Source organism: Zootoca vivipara, chromosome 12 (genome assembly GCF_965207765.1).
Source record: "Zootoca vivipara chromosome 12, rZooViv2.hap1.1, whole genome shotgun sequence".
NCBI classification, from domain to species: domain Eukaryota; kingdom Metazoa; phylum Chordata; class Lepidosauria; order Squamata; family Lacertidae; genus Zootoca; species Zootoca vivipara.
Window position 1 is genome coordinate 30,210,559 of NC_142595.1, and position 25,937 is coordinate 30,236,495.

Genomic DNA, 25,937 nt, shown 5'->3' on the forward strand with positions numbered 1-25,937 from the left:
TGCCTGATCACCTCATCTGTCTCCTGAGAAATCTCTATGTGGGACAAGAAGCTATAGTTAGAACTGGATATGGAACAACTGATTGGTTCAAAATTGGGAAAGCAGTACGACAAGGTTGTATATTGTCTCCCTGCTTATTTAACTTATATGCAGAATTCATCATGCGAAAGGCTGGACTAGATGAATCCCAAGCAGGAATTAAGATTGCCGGAAGAAATATCAACAACCTCAGATATGCAGATGACACAACCTTGATGGCAGAAAGTGAGGAGGAATTAAAGAACCTTTTAATGAGGGTGAAAGAGGAGAGCGCAAAATATGGTCTGAAGCTCAACATCAAAAAAACCAAGATCATGGCCACTGGTCCCATCACCTCCTGGCAAATAGAAGGGGAAGAAATGGAGGCAGTGAGAGATTTTACTTTCTTGGGCTCCTTGATCACTGCAGATGGTGACAGCAGTCACGAAATTAAAAGACCCTTGCTTCTTGGGAGAAAAGCAATGACAAACCTAGACAGCATCTTAAAAAGCAGAGACATCACCTTGCCGACAAAGGTCCGTATAGTTAAAGCTATGGTTTTCCCAGTAGTGATGTATGGAAGTGAGAGCTGGACCATAAAGAAGGCTGATCGCCGAAGAATTGATGCTTTTGAATTATGGTGCTGGAGGAGACTCTTGAGAGTCCCATGGACTGCTAGAAGATCAAACCTATCAATTCTTAAGGAAATCAGCCCTGAGTGCTCCCTGGAAGGACAGATCGTGAAGCTAAGGCTCCAATACTTTGGCCACCTCATGAGAAGAGAAGAATCCTTGGAAAAGACCCTGATGTTGGGAAAGATTGAGGGCACTAGGAGAAGGGGACGACAGAGGACAAGATGGTTGGACAGTGTTCTCGAAGCTACGAACATAAGTTTGACCAAACTACGGGAGGCAGTGCAAGACAGGAGTGCCTGGCGTGCTATGGTCCATGGGGTCACGAAGAGTCGGACACGACTAAACGACTAAACAACAACACACAGGAGTAAGGGAACAGTAGTGCAGGAGGAGGAACAAAACAACTACTCACACCCTTGTTTGATGCATATCACAAGGTGGGCTTCCACATGGCAGTTTATAGTGGACTTGGTGCTGCTCATACTCAGTAAGTTCTCACATCATCCACACAATTTTGTAATCATCAAAATTCCAGCCTATACTTTTTCTTCCTTTAACCTGGATTATCTGCGCTAAGGTCTAAAAAAAATAACTCATTGTGCATCTGCTTTCAATGCTGGTGTGGAAACTCCTAAGCACATTTTTGTTGTGAAGGAAATGAATGGGCTGTTTTTCAGCTGGATGGTGACTTTTCAGTAAGCAGCCTTTATTCCCACAACCCCACTTCAATTGGCTCCTTTCATGAACAGTTTTCCAAAGATATGAAATCGTGAAAATCAATGCTTGGGGCTGCTTGCTCTGATCACAGAGCTGGCTTTGTGCTATGTGATCTGCCCTGGACCTCCTAAGAGCTAGTCTATCACCCTCTTGTGTAGTAAGATTCTGTCCTATTCTCAGTCATTTAGTGGGGGATAGAGTTGGGTTTCAATGTGGTAGGGGATTTCGTTTTGGTTGTTGATGTTACAGGAATAATAAAATATTTATACCATCATTTATAACTTGGTTTATGCACTGCCTTTTTAGCCACAGTTCCCCATTAAATGTGGTGTACCAGAATTCACAAATATGAAACATACTGGGTTGGATCCATATTTAGTCTTGCTTGCAGGAGACCTGCTGAAATCAATGGGTCTATTCCAAATGTCACCAAGTCTGGACCCAGCCTAACAAAATGATGATCCAGTTAGAAGGAAACTAGACATTTTAAAAAGTAGAGCAGTGTAATGATGGCTTCATTGTTTCAAGTATGTATGAGACCCCTTGAAAACTGATAGATGCCCAGAAGACAAAAAAAAATGGCAAACACCTTGAGATTGCATAAATGTAATAGGAAACTACTGAACCCCTTACATCAATTTGAAATACCTTTAATTGGGAGATTCAGTTTCCCCTCCAGCTGTTTTAAGGTAAAATGCCGTTTATATGTGAGAGTCCATGCATCTTCTTTCAATCTTTCTGCGGAACTTACCCCTGAATATGTAGCTGTTTCCCCCATTTAAAAAGATTGCATATGGGCTGGGAGAATTATTTTAAGCCTGTTTTGCCGTCTTGAGATCTTACTCCCCAGAGTAAGCACAACTGATCACACTCCTCAGGTACATGTTGGTAGTGCTTTGGTAGCAGACACAAAGAAATAGCAGATACAACATGTACTTCAGTGCATGAAAAATGATCACACATGTGGTGAAATCCATGGCTAATTTATTTCGCAATATTCAAATACTGTAGCCATTTCTAGATAGAGATAGATTTCCATAGCAATCCATGTTGAATTGTGGTATTGCATTATACATAGGGCTGCCCTTCAGAAGCCTCAGTTAGTGCAGAAACTGACTGCAGTATTTATATCTGAAGTGGTATGAGGGATACTGACACCCCCAACCTTTTTGGAGTCTTAATGCTTTGAAACCCTCCAATGTAGGCTCAAGTTGTATATATGTGTAAATGAAGCATATATCATAAAGACACCACAGTCTCTGTTGTCCCTCATTCCAAAGGAAACGCGAACCCTGGGTAAAATCCTGGAACCCCTGGAATCTCACACCACCCAGAGATTGGGGTGGCAAGCAAAAATATGATAAAATTGATAATTATTTTGGGGACATACATTTTATGCTTTTGAACTTTCATTTTCTCACTAAAGGCATTGGAAATAGTATTTGCTGATACAGTTATATCTAATTGTACTCTACTTGTATCAGTAGCAAGTAAAACACATTGTTTGGGAGGAGATGGGTGAAGAGGATGAATAAATGGCAATGAATAGTATGAAGAATAAGGTGAATAAATTGTAAGACTATTTGCATTGCAGAGTGAGGATCACAGGAAGTTACTTTACACTGAATCAGCCCATTGGTCCATTTAACTCAGTATTGTTGACACTGATTGGTAGTGGCTTCCTATAGCTTCAGATATGGAATCTTTCATTCCTCTACCTGAAGATGCCAGGGAACTTCTACAGCAGGAACTTCCTACATGCAAAGCAAATGTCCACCCAAGGTTCTAGTGCTAGGTTAAAAATTGTATACCCAAAGATTCACATTGAATATACAATCCCATTTTTAAAAATCTCAAAATACATTTTTAGATGAATGCCGATAATCTAAGAGTTTCCACATAGCAGTTTTTATTTCTTTGTTTCTCATACTGTAGATGAATGGATTCAGTGTGGGAGGAATGATGGTATAGACCACAGCAAAAGCTATGTCCACATTAGAAGCAGCATCTGTGGGGGGCTTTGCATAAGCAAATACTCCAGTGAACATAAACACAGAGACAACCATGAGGTGGGGAAGGCAAGTAGAAAGGGCCTTTTTCTGACCATGAACAGAAGGGATTCTACGCACTGTAGAAAAGATTTGAACGTATGTTATGATGATGAAAATGAAACAACCAAGCCCTATACTCCATCCTAGCACAAGAAACCCAACTTCAACTAAGTAAAAGTCTGTGCAGGAAAGCTTCAGTAACCTTGGGATTTCACAGAAGAATTGATTGACAGCATTTGAACAGAAGGTATTTGCAAAGGTGCAACCAGCATGTAAAGTGGCATTAAGGAGGCTGATAATCCATACAATGGCTACCATCCGCATACAGGCTCCTCTGTTCATAATTAACTCATATTGGAGTAGGTTGCAAATAGCAACGTAGCGGTCATGTGCCATTATAGTTAGGAGGGCAAGATCTGATGTTCCAAAAAAATATGAAAAAAGACTTGAGCAACGCATCCAGAATAAGTCATGAACCTGCTGTTTAAAAGGGAAACGGCCATCGATTTGGGTACCATGACAGAAATTGTTCCAAGGTCCATCATGGCCAAATTCATGAGAAAGAAGTACATGGGGGTGTGGAGGTGATGATCGCAGACAACTACTACAATAATGAGAAAATTCCCCATTATTGCCATCAAGTACAACACCAGGTAAACAACGAAATGCAAGATCTGTAGTTCTCTGATGTCTGAGAATCCCAACAGCAGAAATGTAGACATGGAGGTAAGATTGGACATTTTATTCACAGGACGTCTTCACACATTACGATAACTGTACAAGGAAGAAGATAGGATTGTTTGCGTACCAATATTGATCAACCAGCTTAATTTAAACACAGTTCCTTTAAACAATCAAATCCACCATACATTCTATGCTTTCCTTCTCAGTATTGTCACTGAAAATTCACTGCCCACACATTCCCATCCCCACCCCCTTGCACCTATTTCAAATGTGTCCATGATGTGGGGAAGCATAGCCTTCAAGTGTCGCAATTTTCCCAGGACACTCCTGGAATTACAGAAGCCATTTTGGCTTCTCGTTTTATCCAGGATTGTCCTAATTCCTCCCGCCAATCACTGATTTGCAACTTGCATTGTGAGCTTCTTGCAGAGCAGTTTTGTTTACACAGAATGATCTGCATGTCCTTGCATGTGACCTGTACAATATTAAGAGTCTGCTCCTGAGTCTGGCAGTGGCTTGCAGCAGCACCTGGGTAAGAACTGGAACTGGAGGTCATATAAACTGTCTGTTATCACTATGCACACATGCACATGCTTTTAATTTGGGATAATTTGCAGCAGGCCTGCACAAGTTGGGTAACCTCAGTAAATTGAAGACAGCACACGTAGTATGAACAGAGGCTCCCTAAAAGTTTTGTAGGCCAGTTTCTGCTTGGGACTGCAAAAATAAGGGGTGGGAAACTCAAATATTTCACTGTTAATTTTCTGGCTTATTATATCCATGAGCTCATACCCTCCCTTCCTATTGACTTGTGGCTTGTCCTATGTGTACAGGCATTTAGGCAAGCAGTGAAGACAGTTGTGTTTAATGCTACCTTTAACTGAGATCATTATTGGGTTTTACTTCTTCTTAAAGTATGTTGTATGTTTGTTCATGTACCAGTAGGCCCCTATCAATACCGACAAACGTATTTACGCCAAAAGAATTCATATAGGAGAAAAAAACAGGGGTGATCTATTAGCATTATTTGAAAATAATCCAGCTATTCTTGAACCTTTGATTAACCAAAACCTGCCTCTAGTGCAAGACATTGATTATTATTACAACACTATCCAGGAATTATTTGCTCCCTTTATAAACCGCCAACTTAGCAATAAACCCTTAAACAAATATAATTGGTTTGACAAAGACTGCATCAAATATAAGAAACAACTCAGAACTTGTTTAAAGAAAGCCTCTATTATTAATTTTCAAGATATTTGGAATACTTATTTTGAAATGAAAAATGATTTCAAGAACATGCTACTGGGGGAAAAAATCCATGTTTGCGCAAGCCAAATGGGCCAAAATTGTGGCAGCATTAGAAATTAAAGATTCAAAAACTTTTTGGTCACTCCTTTCAATAAAAACTACTACTGAATTCCCCAACATAAAGGATGAAGCCTCCATCACGTATTTTCATAGCTGCCAAGTTTTCGCTTTTCTCGCAAGGAAGCCTATTCAGCATAAGGGAAAATCCCTGTAAAAAAGGGATAACTTGGCAGCTATGCGTATTTTACTTCCATCTTTTATGATCACCAAGCTTCTTCAAAGAACCTGGAATCACTTGTGCCAAGAACTAACCAACTTCAAATTACTGTCGAAGAGATGAAAAGGATAATCCTCTCCTTTAAGCAAGGAAAATCCCCTGGTATGGATGGCATTTCAATAGACGTGCTGAAACTAAACTTAGAATGGTGGGCCATCACTCTTGTCCCACTTTTCAATTCTATTTACTGCACAGGCCTTGTACCCAAATCATGGAATAACTCAATAGTGGTTCTGATCTTTAAAAAAGGCGATAAGAACTCCCAAGAGAATTACAGGCCTATCAGCCTGTTACCATGTATAAGTAAAATCTAAGCCGAATCCCTCCTTATCAAATTGGATCAATGGATGTCAACTAAAGGTCTGCCTGGCAAGGAACAAGTTGGATTTAAGACAGGCTCTTCAACCCTCGACCATTGCCTAGTCCTAAGCCATCTAGTAGACAAATACGTCGTGGGGAGTTCCGATTCCGCCTGCAGGAATGGCTGACCCTTGTTCCATCCCTCCGACCTTCATGAGGAATTCGGCGGTTGCTAGGGGAGTAAATGGCAGCCCCCTTACCTCTCCGGGAGTTACGGAGAGGGGCTGCGGGCCCGCGATGCCCCCAAACCCACTCCGACTATTCAAGGGGTGGGGGGGCTTGGGCCGAGAGCACTCATGGGGAGTCGGAACTCCCGGACGCTAACCTGCATGGCGGGATCTCCATGATTAAAGAAGATAATCAGGTTTAAATTCATGGACATGCTTCAGAAGGAGGGGCAGAAGCTCTGTTTACTGCCAAGGATTTTGCGCTGCTGAGGGTGAGAAGTCGAGGCTGTATTTTACCTGGAAGAAAGATTGATGGGGACAGAACGAGAAGGGAAGTGAGCTTTTTTATTTTTTTTCATATGCTCTACAAGTTACTTCATACCTTCCCGGACGCGATGTCCTTGCTTGTTTGGAACAAACGAGAAATAAAGGATACCTGTGTGAGTAATGAATTTTATAAACTATTGATATTGAGCATATTTTTTGAAGTTGTAAAACTGCTGAAGAGAGAAGCCCCCCTCCAACTGGATAGTCGGAGTGCCTGGAAAGCGTCCGGTGGATTTATGGGGTGTGACGCACTTTGAATTTGAACAGCGATCTGAAGCTAAGTTCAGCTATAGGGCAAGGAGAGCCACAAATTTATCAAGAGTTTATGCATAATGTGACGGCGGTGTCTTTTGCCTGGAAAAGCTGTAAATTTTACAAAGATCGTTAGTCTAAAAAAGTTTTGAGAAGAAGCGAAAGTGATCTGAGCTTTCTAAGATGGCGCTGCTCCGTGTTGAAAGACCGACGCAACAGGGGACACTCCAGATGAAGAAGATTTATGGGGAGGCCGGACTGATTAAAACTCACACAGGAGAAAGAATATATGTGAAATCTCGTTTGATACTTATCTCAGCAGCTGTGGAAAAATCGGATGAAAGAAGAAAATATCTTAGTGACTGTTGGGGAAAGATCGGGATTATTATGGACTTTGAGTGACGATTTGGACTTCAGAAAAAGACGGCAGTGGACAGTTGCGAGGAACCCCCAATTTTTGAAGCATGGGAACTCCGAAAATTTTATATGATTTGGCATAACATTTGGTTTAATTGATATGTATTTGTATAATTTGAAATAATGGATGTGATATAATTGTGTTTTAATTGGAAAATTAATAAAAATAGATTTAAAAAAGACAAATACGTCGTGAGAAATAAGCGAAGACTCTTTGTGGCATTTGTAGACTTAAAAAGTGCTTTTGACACTATCGATCGTAACAAACTGTGGACTAAAATGAAACACCTTGGCATAGACCAGAATCTACTTGCCCTGATTCAAAGCCTACATTCTAATAACCAAATATATGTTAAAGTCTCAAAAGACGGTAGACTTGCTGGTCCAATCTTGAATAATCGAGGAGTTAGGCAAGGATGTGTCCTCGCCCCTACCCTATTTAACCTATTTTTATCCGATTTACCAATCTTTCTTCAGAATGTAACTTCTCATATTCCTCATTTAAATAATATTCCAGTTTTTCTTTTGCTATATGCAGATGATACAGTAATTATTTCACTTTCTGCGCTGGGTTTTAAAAAATTACTTAAGAGTTTTTCAAACTATTGCTTCTCTAATAGTCTAAAAATCAATTACGGGAAGACCAAAATTATGCAGTTTAAAAAGAGAGGAAACCCAAAAGACTATGTAATTAGTGGACATCTAATACAGGAAGTGAAGCAGATTAATTATCTGGGGATTCTATTTAAAAATAACATGAACTGGAATGCACATATCTCTGTGGCAATAGCCAAGGCCAAAGGGACAGCCCATCATATCAAATCTCATTTTTTCTCCCCTGAAGGAAATAGATATATTCCAGCGGCATTGCAAGTAATTGATATGAAACTTTGCCCACAACTTTTATATGGCGCCCCACTATGGATTTCAGGTGACCTCAAGAAGTTGGACAAATTCCATGCATCCCTCTTGAGGTCATTATTTGGACTTACAAACTCTGTTAAATATGAGTCAATATGCTGCGAGCTAGGAATACTACCTCTATCAATAAGAGCATGGCTGAGGACTTTGAAATACTGGATCTTCCTTCATAATAGAGCCCTATCTCCTAACTCTCTCCTTTACGACCTTCTAAGTGATAATATAAGCTATAACCTATCACTGACTTGCAGGAGAAAGTTGAACTCAATAGGACTAAAGATAACTGATTTTGAAAACGTTGACCCCAAAGACGTCTGGAAAATTATTAGAAAGACTCTTATAGGGAAAAGCACTCTCTACTTACTTGAGATGGCGGGGCGCAGCACCTGCTCCCCATTACACCTGAACCTCCCAATGTGTAGAGACTTTAAAGGGGGATATATGGCAAACTTGAAGAGTCAGGAATGGTGCAGGCTCTTCATGTTGGCTAGATTCAACGTGTTCCCCTCTATGGAGACAGAAGGAAGATATCTAGCTCTCCCAAAAGCTGAACGTTTATGTAAATGCGGGAAGAATGAACCAGATACATTGGACCACATTTTCTTTTCCTGTAATTGCGGTATTAATGCGAGAAGACGATTGCTGGATGCTTTGCAGGTGGATGCATCGATCGCAGCAATGCCAACTATTCAGGGGTTATTGTCAGATAATAATGATGGAGTTACTTTAGTGGTGGCTGAGTTTTTGTGCTCGGTTCACGCAGAGAGATTGGACCACTGTGGAGAGGACCAGGGGATGCTAATTGAAAATTGATATATTGTTCTAAAATATTAATTCAATTAATATGTATTTTATTTCATGAAGTTTATAATGCGAATGTTTTATTCATAACTTTGTTCTGAAGCTTCTGAATTTGTCATGCCTAATAAAGGTTATTGATGATGAACTTTTAGAGGTAGCTATTATACCTTTATATCTTGCCTTGCTCTTGTTTGCAGGTCATATTTTGAGGGCATGGTCCTAAACACCTTCTAAGAAGACAATAAATTAATAGAGGGAAGGGCACCTTGTACACACAGTCCTAACCTCCCGAGCTCACTGCCACTTCCCCAACCCCCAGCATTTGCTGCCTGAGGTGGTCACTTAGGGTTGCCAGACTCAATAGAGGACAGGACCTCTGTGCCTTTAATTGCCCTGCTCTCTTTTGAGTCTGGAAATCTTAAAGAGAAACCAGCAGACCCTTTGCTTGGAAATTAAACACACACACACCCCACACAAAGTTTAATGGTTGAAAGACATGATGTATGTTTTTGTTTCAGTAATGTAGGTTGGGATACAAAATGTATTACTTAGCTAATAATTAATTATGGATGCAAAAGTATTCCTTTTGCAATTATTTATTGTTGATTGCCATGATGTAGAATGTTGCATTTAACTAAAAAAAAACACAACCCTGTATACTTTGTTTCTAAATTTGTGGGTACAGGGAAGTTTTTCACATGCCCAAAACTGTAGATCAACCCTTGGCTGTCCTAAGGGGATCAGGTACCTAAAACCCATAAGGAAAATCAAAGCTATTCAGCAGTTCCAACATACATATGTAACTTTTAACTTGGAACATCAATAAACTTTGGCTAGAATTGGAGTTATGTGCTATGTCTGACAAGAGAGTTTTACAGTGAAATACTAAAGAGATTTGTCTGTGAATTCAAAAGATCAAAAGATATAAACCCCATTTGGTGTACCTGCAGGCCTTCTTAAGAATTGCTGATAGCAAATAGTGACTTGCTATATTGTATTCCTTGGCCTGAATATGATTACTATAATGAATTCTCACCACTTCCCTGGTGGGCATTTGTCGCAGATCCTAACCCTCAGCCTCCTTCTTGGCCAGCCAGACCTGCCTGGTCTCTGGCCAGCGGTGAATTTCCCTTGGTCATGGCAACCATGGGGGTGTTACCTCCCAGTCAAAGGCCAGGTTGAAATGGGCCAATATGGGCCCCAGGTCTTGGGGAGTTCCTTTGCTGGTGTCTGGGCATTGGCCACAGCCATGACCAGCCATGGCAGCAGTCATGCCCCAGTATTGAAAGACTTGCTATCCTGTCTTACTGCTCTGTGCACATGTTGACTTGACCCCATTCTCCCCACCACCTTGAGAGAGTTACAGAGGAGCCAATACAATCAACATAGGGAAGACATGAACACTGGCTCCACATCTGAAACAATTCTTCTCTAAGTACCATCTATTTGGATTACTCAGATCTATACCCACACAGCTGGCTTGCTGTCTATGAGCCACCCACTGTCTTGATATTCTCACAAATTTGGTTTATTTGTTTTTAATATCAAATATCTATACCACTAATTCATATATTATCTTCTGTTTTAAAAAAAAATCATTGAAAAATTACAACATAAATTATACATATAAAACCAAAAAGAAAAAACAAAAAAAACAAAGAAAAACCGTAACATTCACAATACATAACAAAACATACATAGACTTTGACTTCCTTCCACTGTTTTGGGACTTCAAATTTTCAGACTTCTTAATTGTTGTATTATATTTATATTGCTTCTAGCTTTATACTTATTACAACCATTTCTTCATTTCTTTGATCCTGCAGAACTTCACTCATTACATAACGATATTTTTACTCCAGAACAATGTTTTTTTCATATATTATCATAGGATGGCATACAATATATACCATGAAATGTAAAACACCCTATCAAGGACTTGTGTAAACATCAGGCTGGAATTTTCCTACCCATCCACCTTTACTGATCAGTAAACTTGATCTATAATTTAAAATCAGTTGCATTGGAAAATAGAAATGGGGAGGGGAGGGGTGGGGTGGAAGGGAGGGAGGGGGAGTTCTGAGCCCTCCTGGTTTCCCACCCTGCCTCACTCTTAATCTCTCTTCTTTAGGTATCATGTCTAACGCGATATGTGGTGAATTACTGTAGATCTGATCATTGAAACAGTTGCAGATGAAAGATACAATTTTAAAAGTGGGTGAAGAAAAGCAAATGGGTGAATTCCATGAATAATAAGGTGAGAGGGTCACAGAACAATGGCATCACAGGGCCAGCCATTCACAGGAAGAAGTGCATATGCCGTTTTTATAGATGATATAAATATCTATTTATCTATTTTTAGAGGAATGCCCAAAATCTAAGAGTTTCCACAAAGCAGTCTTGATTTCTTTGTTTCTCATGCTATAGATGAATGGATTCAACATGGGAGGAATTACAGTATAGATCACAGCAAAAGCTATATCCAGATCAGAAGAAGCATTCGTGGGAGGCCTTGCATAGGCAAAGAGTGCAGTGCCCATAAACAAAGAGACAACAGTGAGGTGGGGAAGGCAGGTGGAGAGGGCTTTTTTCTGACCATGTACTGAAGGAATTCTGCGCACTGTAGCAAACAGCTGCATGTATGTTATAATAATGAACATGAAGCATCCTAGTCCCAGGCAACACCCTAACACAATAACCCCTACTTCGACAAGGTAGATATCAGAGCAGGAGAGCTTCAGTAATGTTGGAACTTCGCAGAAGAACTGTTGGACGTAATTTGAACAGAAGGTGATTGCAAAAGTGCTACAAGCGTGTAACGTGGCATAGAGAAGACTAGCAATCAACACAATGACGGTTATCTGAATACAAGCTCCTTTGTGCATAATTGTCTCATACTGTAATGGGTTGCAGATGGCGACATAGCGATCATGTGCCATTACTGTTAGAATGGCAAAATCTGCTGCTACAAAGAACATATAGAAGAAAACCTGGGCCACACACCCAGAGTAAGAAATAGACCTGCTGTTCATGATGGAATTGGCTAATGATTTGGGCATTATGATAGAAGCAGAGCCCATGTCCATCATTGCCAAATTAGTCAGAAAAAAGTACATTGGTGTATGGAGGTGATGGTCTAGCACTATTGCAGCAATAATGAGAAGATTCCCAGTCATGGTGGTCAAGTACAATCCTAGGAACAGAAAGAAATGTAAGATCTGTAGTTCTCGTACATCTGAGAATTCCCACAGCAGAAATGTAGGCATGGAAGTAAGATTGCTCATTTTTTTCTTCAGTATTTGCATTCTCTCTGTTGGAGGAAGACGCTAAAAAGTGTTAATACTGATTAATGAGATTTATATTATATTATATTATATTATATTATATTATATTATATTATTTATACCCCACCCATCCGGCTAGGTTTCCCCAGCCACTCTGGGAGGCTCCCAACAGATTAAAAACAGAATAAAGCATCAAACATTTTTTTTAATGCTTCCTGAAATTTCATTATATATTCCACATTATTTTGCTAATCAAGTAGTGTAAAAACAATTGAGATTAAATATTATGCCAAAATAGCCCATTTGTAAATTGAAGCTTGCATATCTGTTATTATATAAAGTATCTAAAGTATCTCAAACACTGACTTCACTCCAAAATTTATATATTAACTCATATTTTCTATTTCTGTTCAGTCTGCATCCTTGGGGAACTCTAAGTAATCTTACAGTAACATGAAGCTATCTGGGGGCTTTTTAACTGCTTCCTTTAGTTACCTTGCCCCACAAAGGAAGCTGCTATTCATGTCACTTGGAAAGCTGACCCATGTCCTGCGGCCTAATTCAAACCCTCATCTGCTATAGTAATCTTTGAAGAGATAAGCATGATATTAAACATATAATTTTATAAGGCATTTAGATAGCCTATCACTTGAAGAAGACAGTGTTGGACTGGCAGCTCCCAAACCTGAAACCATCTGTCAATATATATTTGGAAATGTCAGGTATTGAAATTGGAAACTATAACATACTCCTATCCTGAGGTAAAGGTACTCTTGGTTTTTCAAAACTAAGTAATAGAGTATACATGTGTTTGCGAATAAGACAGAATTCTAAGGCAACAGCCTATTTTGAATGTAGTCTGCTACTAATAAATAGTAAATTGAATGCATTATATTGACATAAAACATGGGTGGGCAAACTAAGGCCTGGGGGCTGCACCTGGCCCAATCACCTTATAAATCTGGCCCGCGGACCGTCCGGGAATCAGTGTGTTTTTACAGGAGTAGAATGTGTCCTTTTAATTAAAATGCATCTCTGGGTTATTTGTGGTCCCTGCCTGGTGTTTTTACATGAATAGAATGTGCCCTTTTATTTAAAATGCATCTCTGGGTTATTTGTGGGGCATAGGAATTCATTCAATTTTCTTTTATTTTCAAAATATAGTCCGTCCCCCCACAAGGTCTGAGGGACAGTGGACCGGCCCCCTGCTGAAAATGTTTGCTGACCCCTGACATAAAATCTCCTGATGAATTTCACAAGCCAGTAGTGCTACTGTTTGTGCCAATCTATGTCTCTAATACTTCAGTGGGTGATAATGATATGGTGTGGATTTGTGTCCCCATGAAATGTAACACAAATCTAGTTCTACCAGCATGAATTTTCATGTCATCACTCTTTTATTCTTCTGACATGGGGGGAAAAACCTACTGCAAATTATCCAGTTACTTTGGGGCGTGGGGGTGGGGGTGGGGAGAGAGAGCTGTGGCCTTGAATGGGATCTTTCTTCTAGCACACAGACTGAATGGAACTGAACACAGCCCAGTTCCATCATACACGCATCACAAACGGACCACACAGTTGAATTATACAATATAGCTCCATCAGCTACATCTATTTGCCTTTAGAACTTTAATTAGGACTCTGTTTAACATACCAGGTGGTCATTGTTCATTTTAAAGTTGAGCACTCTAATAAGGACTTGTATTAGCATTCAAGAGTATGTAAGACCCCTTTAAAATTGATAGATGAGAAGAAAATAAAATGCTGATAGACACATCTAGATTACATCATAGTAAAAGGAAACTACCAAACCACCTTAAATTGTTTTTAAATACCTTTGATGATAAGATTCAATTTCCTCTCCAGCTACTTTAGGGTATGATATGATAAAGATGTCAGAATCCAAGCATCTTCTCAACCAAGCTCTTTCAGCCTTCTTGCAGCACTTGCCACAGGACATGTAACTGTTCTCCCCGCCTTTAAATAGACTGCATATATGAGGATAATAGTCACTAAATTAGCACCAGTAGACATGGGAAGAATCATTCTTTTAAATCTTATTTGTCATCTTGGGATCTTACTCCCAAGAGTCCAGCACAGCTGATCTGAAAACATTGTTGAAAGTTACTGCTTCTAATTTCACAGAATAGGAGGAGGAGGAGGAGTGTTTTGCTATGGACCCTTCCTCCCATGCATACCCTATCATGCCTCGGTTTCCCACCAGGGGCTGAGAGGGATACATGCCTATGCCAAGGTCTGAAATTAATAAAGTTGTGGCCTTTTAATCCCATTACAGTTGCCATGTCTATTCATTCTTCCCACCAGTCAGCTAGGCTCCCTGGGGACAGGGACTCCGTGGCTGGGCACACAACTAGTCCTCCAATCACAGCCATAGACATTGTTGGTTAATGGAGTCAAAGGCAAATGAGAGTGAGACCAATTAATACAGCACCCAGGTTGTTGCTGTTTTTTGGTTTGTTGCTAAAACACTTTTGAATAAGATAAGGAAAAACAACACAATGATCAAATGTGCTATATCTACTGTGGAAACCAGCTACAGATAGGACTTGCCTCTCTATGATCCATTTGCTTTCTTCCATATTGCAGGTTTGACATTTTCTTGCTCAGCTTCAGGACAACCCCCTCCCCCTCACACCTGGCCTCATCCCGTACATAATATAGTTTTGAATATAACAGCCTCTGACAGTGGCCGTTGGTGCTCACAGGACCTGGTGAGGCTGGCAGAAGGTCATGAAGGAGTGACCAAAGAGCAATGTAGCTGTGATAAGTATGTACAGGGTAGCAAACTGAATGGGTGAATCTTAAAAGTGCTACATAGGACTGCTAACAAGAAACCCAATAAATTTCCAGACCTATAAGGAAAGATTATCCCCTTCACCCAGCTTATTGACTTCTACATCTTTTTTCCAAAATGTGTAAAGGGGTCTAGAGATATTAAGTGGACTACAACCCAAGAGACCAAGGTCATGAAACTCAATGTCCATTGGACTCAGCCATGAAACTCAATGAGTGGTTTTGGGCCAGTCACATTCTCTCGGTCTAATGTACATTGCTGTGAGGGTATGATTGATTGATTGATTTAGTTAGTTAGTTAGTTGATAACGTTTGCATATTTGACCATGATGTGCAAACTGGATATTAGGATTACCTGTATTAAAAGTGCTGGAAAAAATGCAAAGGTGAGAGTGTGTGTGAACGGGAAGTGGGGGCAGAATATCACATTCCATGATGGATTCTTTCATGGAAGAATGAACTATGATAAATTGGTTACATATGTGTCTTGTTACAGGTAGGTAGCCATGCTGGTCTGCCGTAGTAAAAAAATAAAAAAATTCATTCCAGAAGCACCTTAGAGACCAACTGAGTTTGTCATTGGTATGAGCTTCCGTGTGAGCTTTCTTTGGTATCTGAAGAAGTGTGCATGCACACGAAAGCTCATACCAATGGCAAACTTAGTTGGTCTCTAAGGTGCTTCTGGAAGGAATTTTTTTTATTTTGTTGCATATGTGGTTAGAGTGTGGAATTACAACTAGTTACTGGATACTGGATACAGAGAGCATGGTCTATGACAGGGATGTCCAACATGTCGATCATGATCTACTGGTCGATCCCTGCAATGTTGCTGGCCCCCTTCTGGCCCTTGTTGCAGAAGGGAAGCCGGAGCTTAGAACCTGAGGCTGTTATCTGGCCAGCAATTGTAATGTTAGTGGCTGCTTCCGTTCCTCCCCCAAATAGGGGACAGTGAATTCCTATAAAACAGGGCATTTCCCCTCCCTAAAAAAAGCTCAACACTTTGGCCTGAACCCCTAAAAAATGGGGGTAGATCACTGCCAGATTTTAATTTTGAAAGTAGATTGCAGTCTCTTGGGAGTTGGCCACCGCTGGTCTATGATAATATTTCATTATCTTCCTAATTGTGCTGTTTTAAATGTGCATTTTGCATTTGATTTCCTTTGGTAATGTTTTATTTTGAAATCTTTAAGATGATATTTTAGTTTCCTGTTAATTATGTTAGCCTGAAAGTAACTGCAAGGGTTTTTGACAGCAGTATCTCTTAGAGTGGGGAATGGCACTATTTAGTGGGAAGAAATCCCAATAGACTGAGCCAGAGGTGGATCCTAAGAACTCCAGAGGTAGAGGCAGTCTCCAGGGTGACTGATGGGAAGATGGAATATGGCAAGGGAAATGTTTCTAGCAATTAATATTATCAAAGTAAGAGAAGGAAGACTGAAACATCATAGATTTTTTTAATCAAAAGTAAGTTTTGTAATTTAGAATGGTCACAATCAAAATGCCTGGTTCTGTCTACAGTAAAACTGAAAATACTGATGGGAAAATGACACATTTTTCAACACTTTTTCTTTTTAGAATGAATATTTGTTACATTTGATTGTTCTATATAGGCAACCCCCATTAAGTGGGGGTTACATTCCAAGGCACTGCAATTTTAAGTGAAATAATGTGTATTTGAAACACCTCGTTGCACCCCTTTCTGTGACATTTTTAGGTCACTTCTGGGTTCAATGGCAGGTTGGCTGTATTTATGTCAGTTGTAAGTGAAATAAACAATTTTTTAAAAAGGGTGAAATGACAATGAATGACATGGAGAATTTTGTGGGGAAACCCGGGGGAGGGATTCTGTATCACAGAATTAGGAGCACGGTAAATTGTCTTCAGACAGGGTATCATTCCTGCCTCTATCTGGAGTTGCCAGGGTTAAATTGAGAACCTTCTGCATCCACAGCAGATGATCCATCCATGGAGATGTCAGGGATTATCAACATGCAAAGCAGATGTCCTACCAAAAGCTTATAGTGCAAGGTAAAATATTGCAGAGCCAAATATTAACACACCAAAACTGCAATATTCTGAATGAGAATATTTGTCCATTTAGCTCTGTAATGCCTACAATGGCTTTCAGTGGCTCTCTAGTGCTTGAGACAGGAAACAATTCCTTCCCATGCCTTTTGAATTCAAATTATTTATTTTGTCAAATGTTATAATTCTGGGTTAAAACAATTGCATATTAAAACATTCGCACATTGAAGGGTATAGAATTGCAGTTTTATCGAACTCTAAATAGAGTTTTAGAAGGCCCCAAATCTAAGAGTTTCCACAATGCAGTCTTGATTTCTTTGTTTCTCATGCTGTAGATGAATGGATTCAGTGTGGGAGGAATTATGGTATATATTCCAGCAAAAGCAATATCAAGATCAGAAGAAGCGTCATTTGGAGGCTTTGCATAAGCAAAGATCCCAGTGAATATAAGCATAGATACAACCGTGAGGTGGGGAAGGCAAGTGGAGAGGAGTTTTTTCTGACCCTGAACAGAAGGGATTCTGAGCACTGCGGAAAATATCTGCATGTATGTTATGATAATGAATATGAAACAACCTGTTCCTATACTAAAGGTTAGAACAAGAAGCCAAACCTCAACTAAGTAAAAGTCAGAGCAGGAGATCTTCAGTAATTTTGGGATTTCACAGAAGAACTGATTGACATCATTAGAACAGAAGGTGTTGGCAAAGGTGCTGCTAGCATGCAATATGGCTGCAAAAAGGCCTACAACCCACCCAATGGCTACCATCTGTAGGCAAGCTCCTTTGTGCATAATGGTCTCATAGTGGAGTGGGTTGCAAATAGCAACATAGCGATCATGTGCCATGATAGTTAGCAGAGCAAAATCTGATAGTCCAAATAAATATAAAAAGAAAACTTGAGCAACACATCCAAAATATGAAATATACCTGCTGCCTGAGAGGGAAATAGCCATCGATTTGGGTACCATGACGGAAATTGTTCCAACATCCAGCATAGCCAAATTCAGTAGAAAGAAGTACATGGGTGTGTGAAGGTGGTGATCAAGGAGAATTGCAGCAACAATGAGGAGATTCCCTATGATTGCTATCATGTATAATGCTAGGAACACAAAAAAGTGTAAGATCTGTATTTCTCGAATATCTGAGAATCCCAGCAGCAGAAAAGTAAGATTGTGCATTTTGTTCATAGGCCTTATTAACATGCTCCCTGTAAAAGGAAGAATATAAGACTTGTTAGGGTACAAATATTGATTTACCGGATAGATTTAAGCACAGTGCCTTTTATCTAATAATTGCATCTAGTGGAATCTTCTTTGCTTAATTGATTAATGGGCAAATGTTGTGACGGCCCTTTTGCCCCCTCGGTTTTAGAACCATAGAACAATATAATTGTAGAGTTGGAAGGGACCCCAACCTCCTGCAATGCAAGTATCTTTTACCCAACATGGAGCTCAAACCCATGACCAAGGTTAAGAGTCTCAAGGTCTACCAACTGATCTATCCCTGCATGGATATTGTCCTGAGAGTATCTCTGTCCATTCATATATTATTATTATTATTATTATTATTATTATTATTATCCTGAGAAAAAATCTCAGAGTGGTGTACAGCACATCAAACATCAAATAAAACAATCAAGAATAAAACATTTTTAAAGAATGTCAAATATAAAGTATATAGTCAAGGCAACATGATTAACAGGAAACTGAAATATTAGCTTAAAGCTTTCAAAATATAACATTACAAAGGAAGTCAACTACAGAATTTGTTGTTGTTTAGTCGTTTAGTCGTGTCCGACTCTTCGTGACCCCATGGACCATAGCACGCCAGGCACTCCTGTCTTGCACTGCCTCCCGCAGTTTGGTCAAACTCATGTTCGTAGCTTCGAGAACACTGTCCAACCATCTTGTCCTCTGTCGTCCCCTTCTCCTAGTGCCCTCAATCTTTCCCAACATCAGGGTCTTTTCCAAGGATTCTTCTCTTCTCATGAGGTGGCCAAAGTATTGGAGCCTCAGCTTCACGATCTGTCCTTCCAGGGAGCACTCAGGGCTGATTTCCTTAAGAATGGATAGGTTTGATCTTCTTGCAGTCCATGGGACTCTCAAGAGTCTCCTCCAGCACCATAATTCAAAAGCATCAATTCTTCGGCGATCAGCCTTCTTTATGGTCCAACTCTCACTTCCATACATCACTACTGGGAAAACCATAGCTTTAACTATACGGACCTTTGTCGGCAAGGTGATGTCTCTGCTTTTTAAGATGCTGTCTAGGTTTCATGGATCAATGCCTTGTCGTGGCGAAGGGGCTTGAATAACTCAGAGAAGCTATGAGCTATGCCATGCAGGGCCACCCAAGATGGACAGGTCATAGTGGAGAGTTTTGACTAAATGTGATCCACCTGGAGAAGGAACTGGCAAGCCACTCCAGTATCCCTGCCAAGAAAACTCCAACTACAGAATACATATCAGTATTTAACACAAACCAAGTTAACAAAAAAGCTTTAACATTTCAAAAGAAAACATTGCTAAATGAAGTCAAATATAAAATGCACCTTTAAAACAACATAATTAACAAGAGAATAAAACATTATCATAGGCATAGAACATATCTGCTGCTGTTGCTGCCGGTCCTGCCTCTACATCTCTACATCTGCCTCTACATCTCTCAAATGTGTGCAGAATGGTGTGAGATTATCCCCCTCCACGCTTTGCTTACAGTTATGCATTCAATGGAACATCAGAAAGGGAAACCTATGTTCACACATTTATATGTGTGTAAGAGCTCACCACACAGTTGTTGGCCCCAATCATGAAGGGTTCTGATTAAACTACATGCACAAAACTACATGCTTCTTTTCTGATGTTTGGGTTGGACATGCAGATGTCGGGGAGAAGGATGGAAGATATGCACAGAAGTTACTCATTGTAGGGGTGTGGAACAGATGTAGTTTAAAAGGGAGCCCAAAGAAAAAAGTTTGAGAACCACTGCTTTAGTTCAATAGTTCTAATGAAATAATGAATGGCCATGGCTAAAATGGTTAAAGGAGAAACAAAATAAAAAAATTCCTTCCAGCAGCACCTTAGAGACCAACTAAGTTTGTCATTGATCATTGTCATTCAGCAACTTCTCTTTCCAATCTATTTCTGAAATTCTTTTGTAATAAGACAGCTACTTTGATGACATAAATCTGACATCAGGAATCACAAGACAGAGAAACCAGTAGGAGAACACTTCAGTCTCCCAGGGCATTCTATACAAGATCTCAAAGTAGCTGTCTTATTTCAACAGAATTTCAGAAATAGACTGAAAAGAGAAGTTGCTGAACTGCAACTTATTACCAAGCTAAAAACCATGGAGAGACCAGGTCTGAATAAAGACATTGGATTCTTATCTCATTATACATGATAAAGCTATCTTTAGCCATCTCACCCCTTGCTTTTTCCTGTAAGACGATTTGCAGTCGTTAACAGTCGTCAACAGCTATCAGTCAGTCAATCACCCACTCCCACCACAAGGAGGGAGTTATACCCCTCCCCACCCTCTCACCATATATAAGCATCTGGTGACTTCTGTTTCAGTGTATCCGAAGAAGTGTACATGCACACAAAACCTCATACCTATGACAAACTTAGTTGGTCTCTAAGGTGCTGCTGGAAGGGATTTTTTTATTTTGTTTCGACTACGTCAGACAAACACAGCCACCTACCTGTAACTATGGTTAAAGGAGAACACTGGTTCAAAGGTAATTCTGCAGAGGGGGAGAATCTGCATTCTCCATGAAGCCTAACCTACCTTGCAGTCCTTTTCTAAGAATAAGGTGGAGTAATCCACCTCCCCCATTGTCCCCATTGGGATAGACAGAAAACAGTGCAACTGGACAACCCTAGGTTTCTTTCTAAAACTTATGCAACAGAGTGCAGCATAGGAAATGACAACACATCAGCCACCTGCCTCCATGATGCAGAGAGATGTCACCTTCCTCCAACCCTGCCCACAAACTGATTTGGATGCACTGGCTCCAGTTTCCATCCTCAGATACACTATATCATTTTTACAGCAAGTTTCATGGGGGGGGGGGGGAGAGAGAGAGAGAGAGAGAGAGAGAGAGAGAGAGAGAGAGATTTGTACCATTTTTGCTCAGACCTACACAGGAGTAAGGGAACAGTAGTGCAGGAGGAGGAACAAAACAACTACTCACACCCTTGTTTGATGCATATCACAAGGTGGGCTTCCACATGGCAGTTTATAGTGGTCTTGGTGCTGCTCATACTCAGTAAGTTCTCACATCATCCACACAATTTTGTCATCATCAAAATTCCAGCCTATACTTTTTCTTCCTTTAACCTGGATTATCTGCGCTAAGGTCTAAAAAAAATAACTCATTGTGCATCTGCTTTCAATGCTGGTGTGGAAACTCCTAAGCACATTTTTGTTGTGAAGGAAATGAATGGGCTGTTTTTCAGCTGGGTGGTGACTTTTCAGTAAGCAGCCTTTATTCCCACAACCCCACTTCAATTGGCTCCTTTCATGAACAGTTTTCCAAAGATATGTAATCGTGAAAATCAATGCTTGGGGCTGCTTGCTCTGATCACAGAGCGGGCTTTGTGCTATGTGATCTGCCCTGGACCTCCTAAGAGCTAGTCTACCACCCTCTTGTGTAGTAAGATTCTGTCCTATTCTCAGTCATTTAGTGGAGGATAGAGTTGGGTTTCAACGTGGTAGGGGATTTCGTTTTGGTTGTTGCTGTTACAGGAATGATAAAATATTTAAGCCATCATTTATAACCTCGTTTATGCACTGCCTTTTTAGCCACAGTTCTCATTAAATATGGTGCACCAGAATTCACAAATATGAAACATACTGGGTTGGATCCATATTTAGGAGACCTGCTGAAATCAATGGGTCTATTCCAAATGTCACCGTCTGGACCCAGCCTCACAAAATGATGATCCAGTTAGAAAGAAACTAGACATTTTTTAAAAAGTAGAGCAGTGTAATGATGGCTTCATTGTTTCAAGTATGTATGGATGAGACCCCTTGAAAACTGATAGATGACCAAAAGACAAAAAAAAATGGCAAACACGTAGAGATTGCATAAAAGTAATAGGACACTACTTAACCCCTTACATCAATTTGAAATACCTTTAATTGGGAGATTCGGTTTCCCCTCCAGCTGTTTTAAGGTAAGATACAGTTCATATGTGAGAGCCCATGCATCTTCTTTCAATCTTTCTGTGGAACTTACCACTGAATATGTAGCTGTTTTCCCCATTTTAAAAAGGTTGCATATGTGAGAATAATGGTCACTAAAGGTTGCATCAGGTATTAGTGCCAGCAGACATGGCAGGGAGAGTTATTTTAAGCCTGTTTTGCCATCTTGAGATCTTACTCCCCAGAGTAAGCACAACTGATCACACTCCTCAGGTACATGTTAGTAGTGCTTTGGTAGCAGACACAAAGAAATAGCAGATACAACATGTACTTCAGTGCATGAAAAATGATCACACATGTGGTGAAATCCATGGCTAATTTATTTCGCAATATTCAAATACTGTATCCATTTCTAGATAGAGATAGATTTCCATAGCAATCCATGTTGAATTGTGGTATTGCATTATACATAGGGCTGCCCTTCAGAAGCCTCAGTTAGCGCAGAAACTGTCTGCAGTATTTATAACTGAAGTGGTATGACGGATAGTGACACCCCCAATCTTTTTGGAGTCTTAATGCTTTGAAACCCTCCAATGTAGGCTCAAGTTGTATATATGTGTAAATAAAGCATATATCATAAAGACACCACAGTCTCTGTTGTCCCTCATTCCAAAGGAAACACAAACCTTGAGTAAATTTCTGGAACCCCTGGAATCTCACACCACCCAGAGATTGGAGTGGCAAGCAAAAATATAATAAAATTGATAATTGTTTTGGGGTCATACATTTTATGCTTTTGAACTTTCATTTTCTCACTAAAGGCATTGGAAATAGTATTTGCTGATACAGTTATATCTAATTGTACTCTACTTGTATCAGTAGCAAGTAAAACACATTGTTTGGGAGGAGATGGGTGAAGAGGATGAATAAATGGCAATGAATAGTATGAAGAATAAGGTGAATAAATTGTAAGACTATTTGCATTGCAGAGTGAGGATCACAGGAAGTTACTTTACACTGAATCAGCCCATTGGTCCATTTAACTCAGTATTGTTGACACTGATTGGTAGTGGCTTCCTATAGCTTCAGATATGGAATCTTTCATTCCTCTACCTGAAGATGCCAGGGAACTTCTACAGCAGGAACTTCCTACATGCAAAGCAAATGTCCACCCCAAGGTTCTAGTGCTAGGTTAAAAATTGTATACCCAAAGATTCACATTGAAAATACAATCCCATTTTTAAAAATCTCAAAATACATTTTTAGAATAATGCCCATAATCTAATAGTTTCCACATAGCAGTTTTTATTTCTTTGTTTCTCATACTGTAGATGAATGGATTCAGTGTGGGAGGAATGATGGTATAGACCACAGCAAAAGCTATGTCCACATTAGAAGCAGCATCTGTGGGGGGCTTTGCATAAGCAAATACTCCAGTGAACATAAACACAGAGACAACCATGAGGTGGGGAAGGCAAGTAGAAAGGGCCTTTTTCTGACCATGAACAGAAGGGATTCTACGCACTGTAGAAAAGATTTGAACGTATGTTATGATGATGAAAATGAAACAACCAAGCCCTATACTCCATCCTAGCACAAGAAACCCAACTTCAACTAAGTAAAAGTCTGTGCAGGAAAGCTTCAGTAACCTTGGGATTTCACAGAAGAATTGATTGACAGCATTTGAACAGAAGGTGTTTGCAAAGGTGCAACCAGCATGTAAAGTGGCATTAAGGAGGCTGATAATCCATACAATGGCTACCATCCGCATACAGGCTCCTCTGTTCATAATTAACTCATATTGGAGTGGGTTGCAAATAGCAACATAGCGGTCATGTGCCATTATAGTTAGGAGGGCAAGATCTGATGTTCCAAAAAAATATGAAAAAAAGACTTGAGCAACGCATCCAGAATAAGACATGAACCTACTGTTTAAAAGGGAAACGGCCATCGATTTGGGTACCATGACAGAAATTGTTCCAAGGTCCATCATGGCCAAATTCATGAGAAAGAAGTACATGGGGGTGTGGAGGTGGTGATCGCAGACAACTACTACAATAATGAGAAAATTCCCCATTATTGCCATCAAGTACAACACCAGGAAAACAACAAAATGCAAGATCTGTAGTTCTCGGATGTCTGAGAATCCCAACAGCAGAAATGTAGACATGGAGGTAAGATTGGACATTTTATTCACAGGACGTCTTCACACATTACGGTAACTGTACAAGGAAGAAGATAGGATTGTTTGTGTACCAATATTGATCAATCAGCTTAATTTAAACACAGTTCCTTTAAACAATCAAATCCGCCATACATTCTATGCTGGAACTGGAGGTCGTATAAACTGACTGTTATCACTATGCACACATGCACATGCTTTTAATTTGGGATAATTTGCAGCAGGCCTGCACAAGTTGGGTAACCTCAGTAAATTGAAGACAGCACACTTAGTATGAACAGAGGCTCCCTAAAGGTTTTGTAGGCCGGTTTCTGCTTGGGACTGCAAAAATAATGGGTGGGAAACTCAAATATTTCACTGTTAATTTTCTGGCTTATTATATCCATGAGCTCATACCCTCCCTTTCTATTGACTTGTGCCTTGTCCTGTGTGTACAGTCATTTATGCAAGCAGTGAAGACCGTTGTGTTTAATGCTACCTTTAACTGAGATCATAATTGGGTTTTACTTCTTCTTAAAGTATGTTGTATATTTGCTTATGTACCGGTAGCTATTCTACCTTCATATCTTGCCTTGCTCTTGTTTGTATGTCATATTTTGAGGGCATGGTCCTAAACAGCTTCTAAGAATACAACAAATTAATAGAGGGCAAGGCACCTTGTACACACAGCCCTAACCTCCCAACCTCACTGCCACTTCCCCAACCCCCAGCATTTGCTGCCTGAGGTGGTCACTTAGGGTTTCCAGGCTCAATAGATGACAGGACTTCTGTGCCTTTAATTGCCCTGCTCTCTTTTGAGTCTGGAAACCTTAAAGAGAAACCAGCAGACCCTTTGCTTGGAAATTAAACAAAGGGTCTGCTGGTTTCTCTTTAAGGTTTCCAGACTCAAAAGAGAGCAGGGCAATTAAAGGCACAGAAGTCCTGTCCTCTATTGAGTCTGGCAACCCTATGGTCACTTGACTTGGCCTAATGGGCATGTGGGGTAGGGAGGAATGACACTGATGTAGAATAGAATGTCCCTATTTTCATGTGAGGAATTTTGGAGGGTATAGGCTATATCCCCACAATCCTTCTAACATCTGTGCATTTGATGGAACATCCAAAGAAGAAGCCTATATGCACATACTTTACATGTACATAAGAACTCACCACACAGTATTGGTTTTGCTGTTATTACTGCCACATGAATAATAAAATACTTATATCAACTTTTATAACTTGGTTTGTGCACTTCCATTTTTGTCATAATTTCCCTTTCAATGTGGTGTACCAGATTTCGCAATGATACAACTATGATCAAACATATTGGGCTTGGGCTGGACTCACATTTAGGCATATACTTGCAACAGACCCTCTGCAATCAATGGGTCTACTAATAGCATCACCAAGTCTGGATTTAATCGAACAAAATTATAATCCAGTTAGAAATTATAATCCAGTTAGGAAAAGCTGGCAAGCAATTGAAATACCTTCAATTGTAAGATTCATAGCAGATGATATGCTTCAGATGCGAAATCCCATGCACCTTCTCAGCCAAGCAC

General features: G+C 40.0%; 3 protein-coding genes and 1 pseudogene across 3 annotated transcripts; all 4 read right to left on the reverse strand.

The window, feature by feature from the left end:
• Nucleotides 1-3,223: 3,223 nt before the first annotated feature.
• Nucleotides 3,224-4,161, reverse strand: LOC148683909 (olfactory receptor 14A16-like; annotated as a pseudogene).
• A 3,240-nt stretch (nt 4,162-7,401) lies between these two features.
• LOC118094713 (olfactory receptor 14I1-like) lies at nt 7,402-12,228 on the reverse strand. The gene is made up of 2 exons (XM_088654900.1): nt 11,312-12,228; nt 7,402-8,437 (listed from the first exon to the last, which is right to left on the reverse strand). The coding sequence occupies exons 1-2, from the start codon at nt 12,220-12,222 to the stop codon at nt 8,365-8,367; spliced, it is 984 nt and encodes a 327-aa protein (XP_088511026.1). The 5' UTR covers nt 12,223-12,228; the 3' UTR covers nt 7,402-8,364.
• A 5,080-nt stretch (nt 12,229-17,308) lies between these two features.
• LOC132592942 (olfactory receptor 14A16-like) lies at nt 17,309-18,250 on the reverse strand. The gene has a single exon (XM_060281187.2). It carries the CDS (start codon nt 18,248-18,250, stop codon nt 17,309-17,311), a length of 942 nt encoding a protein of 313 aa, XP_060137170.2.
• A 5,213-nt stretch (nt 18,251-23,463) lies between these two features.
• LOC118094711 (olfactory receptor 14A16-like) lies at nt 23,464-25,884 on the reverse strand. Its single transcript, XM_035135319.3, has 2 exons — nt 25,845-25,884; nt 23,464-24,407 (listed from the first exon to the last, which is right to left on the reverse strand). The coding sequence occupies exons 1-2, from the start codon at nt 25,882-25,884 to the stop codon at nt 23,464-23,466; spliced, it is 984 nt and encodes a 327-aa protein (XP_034991210.3).
• Between the last annotated feature and the right edge of the window lie 53 nt (nt 25,885-25,937).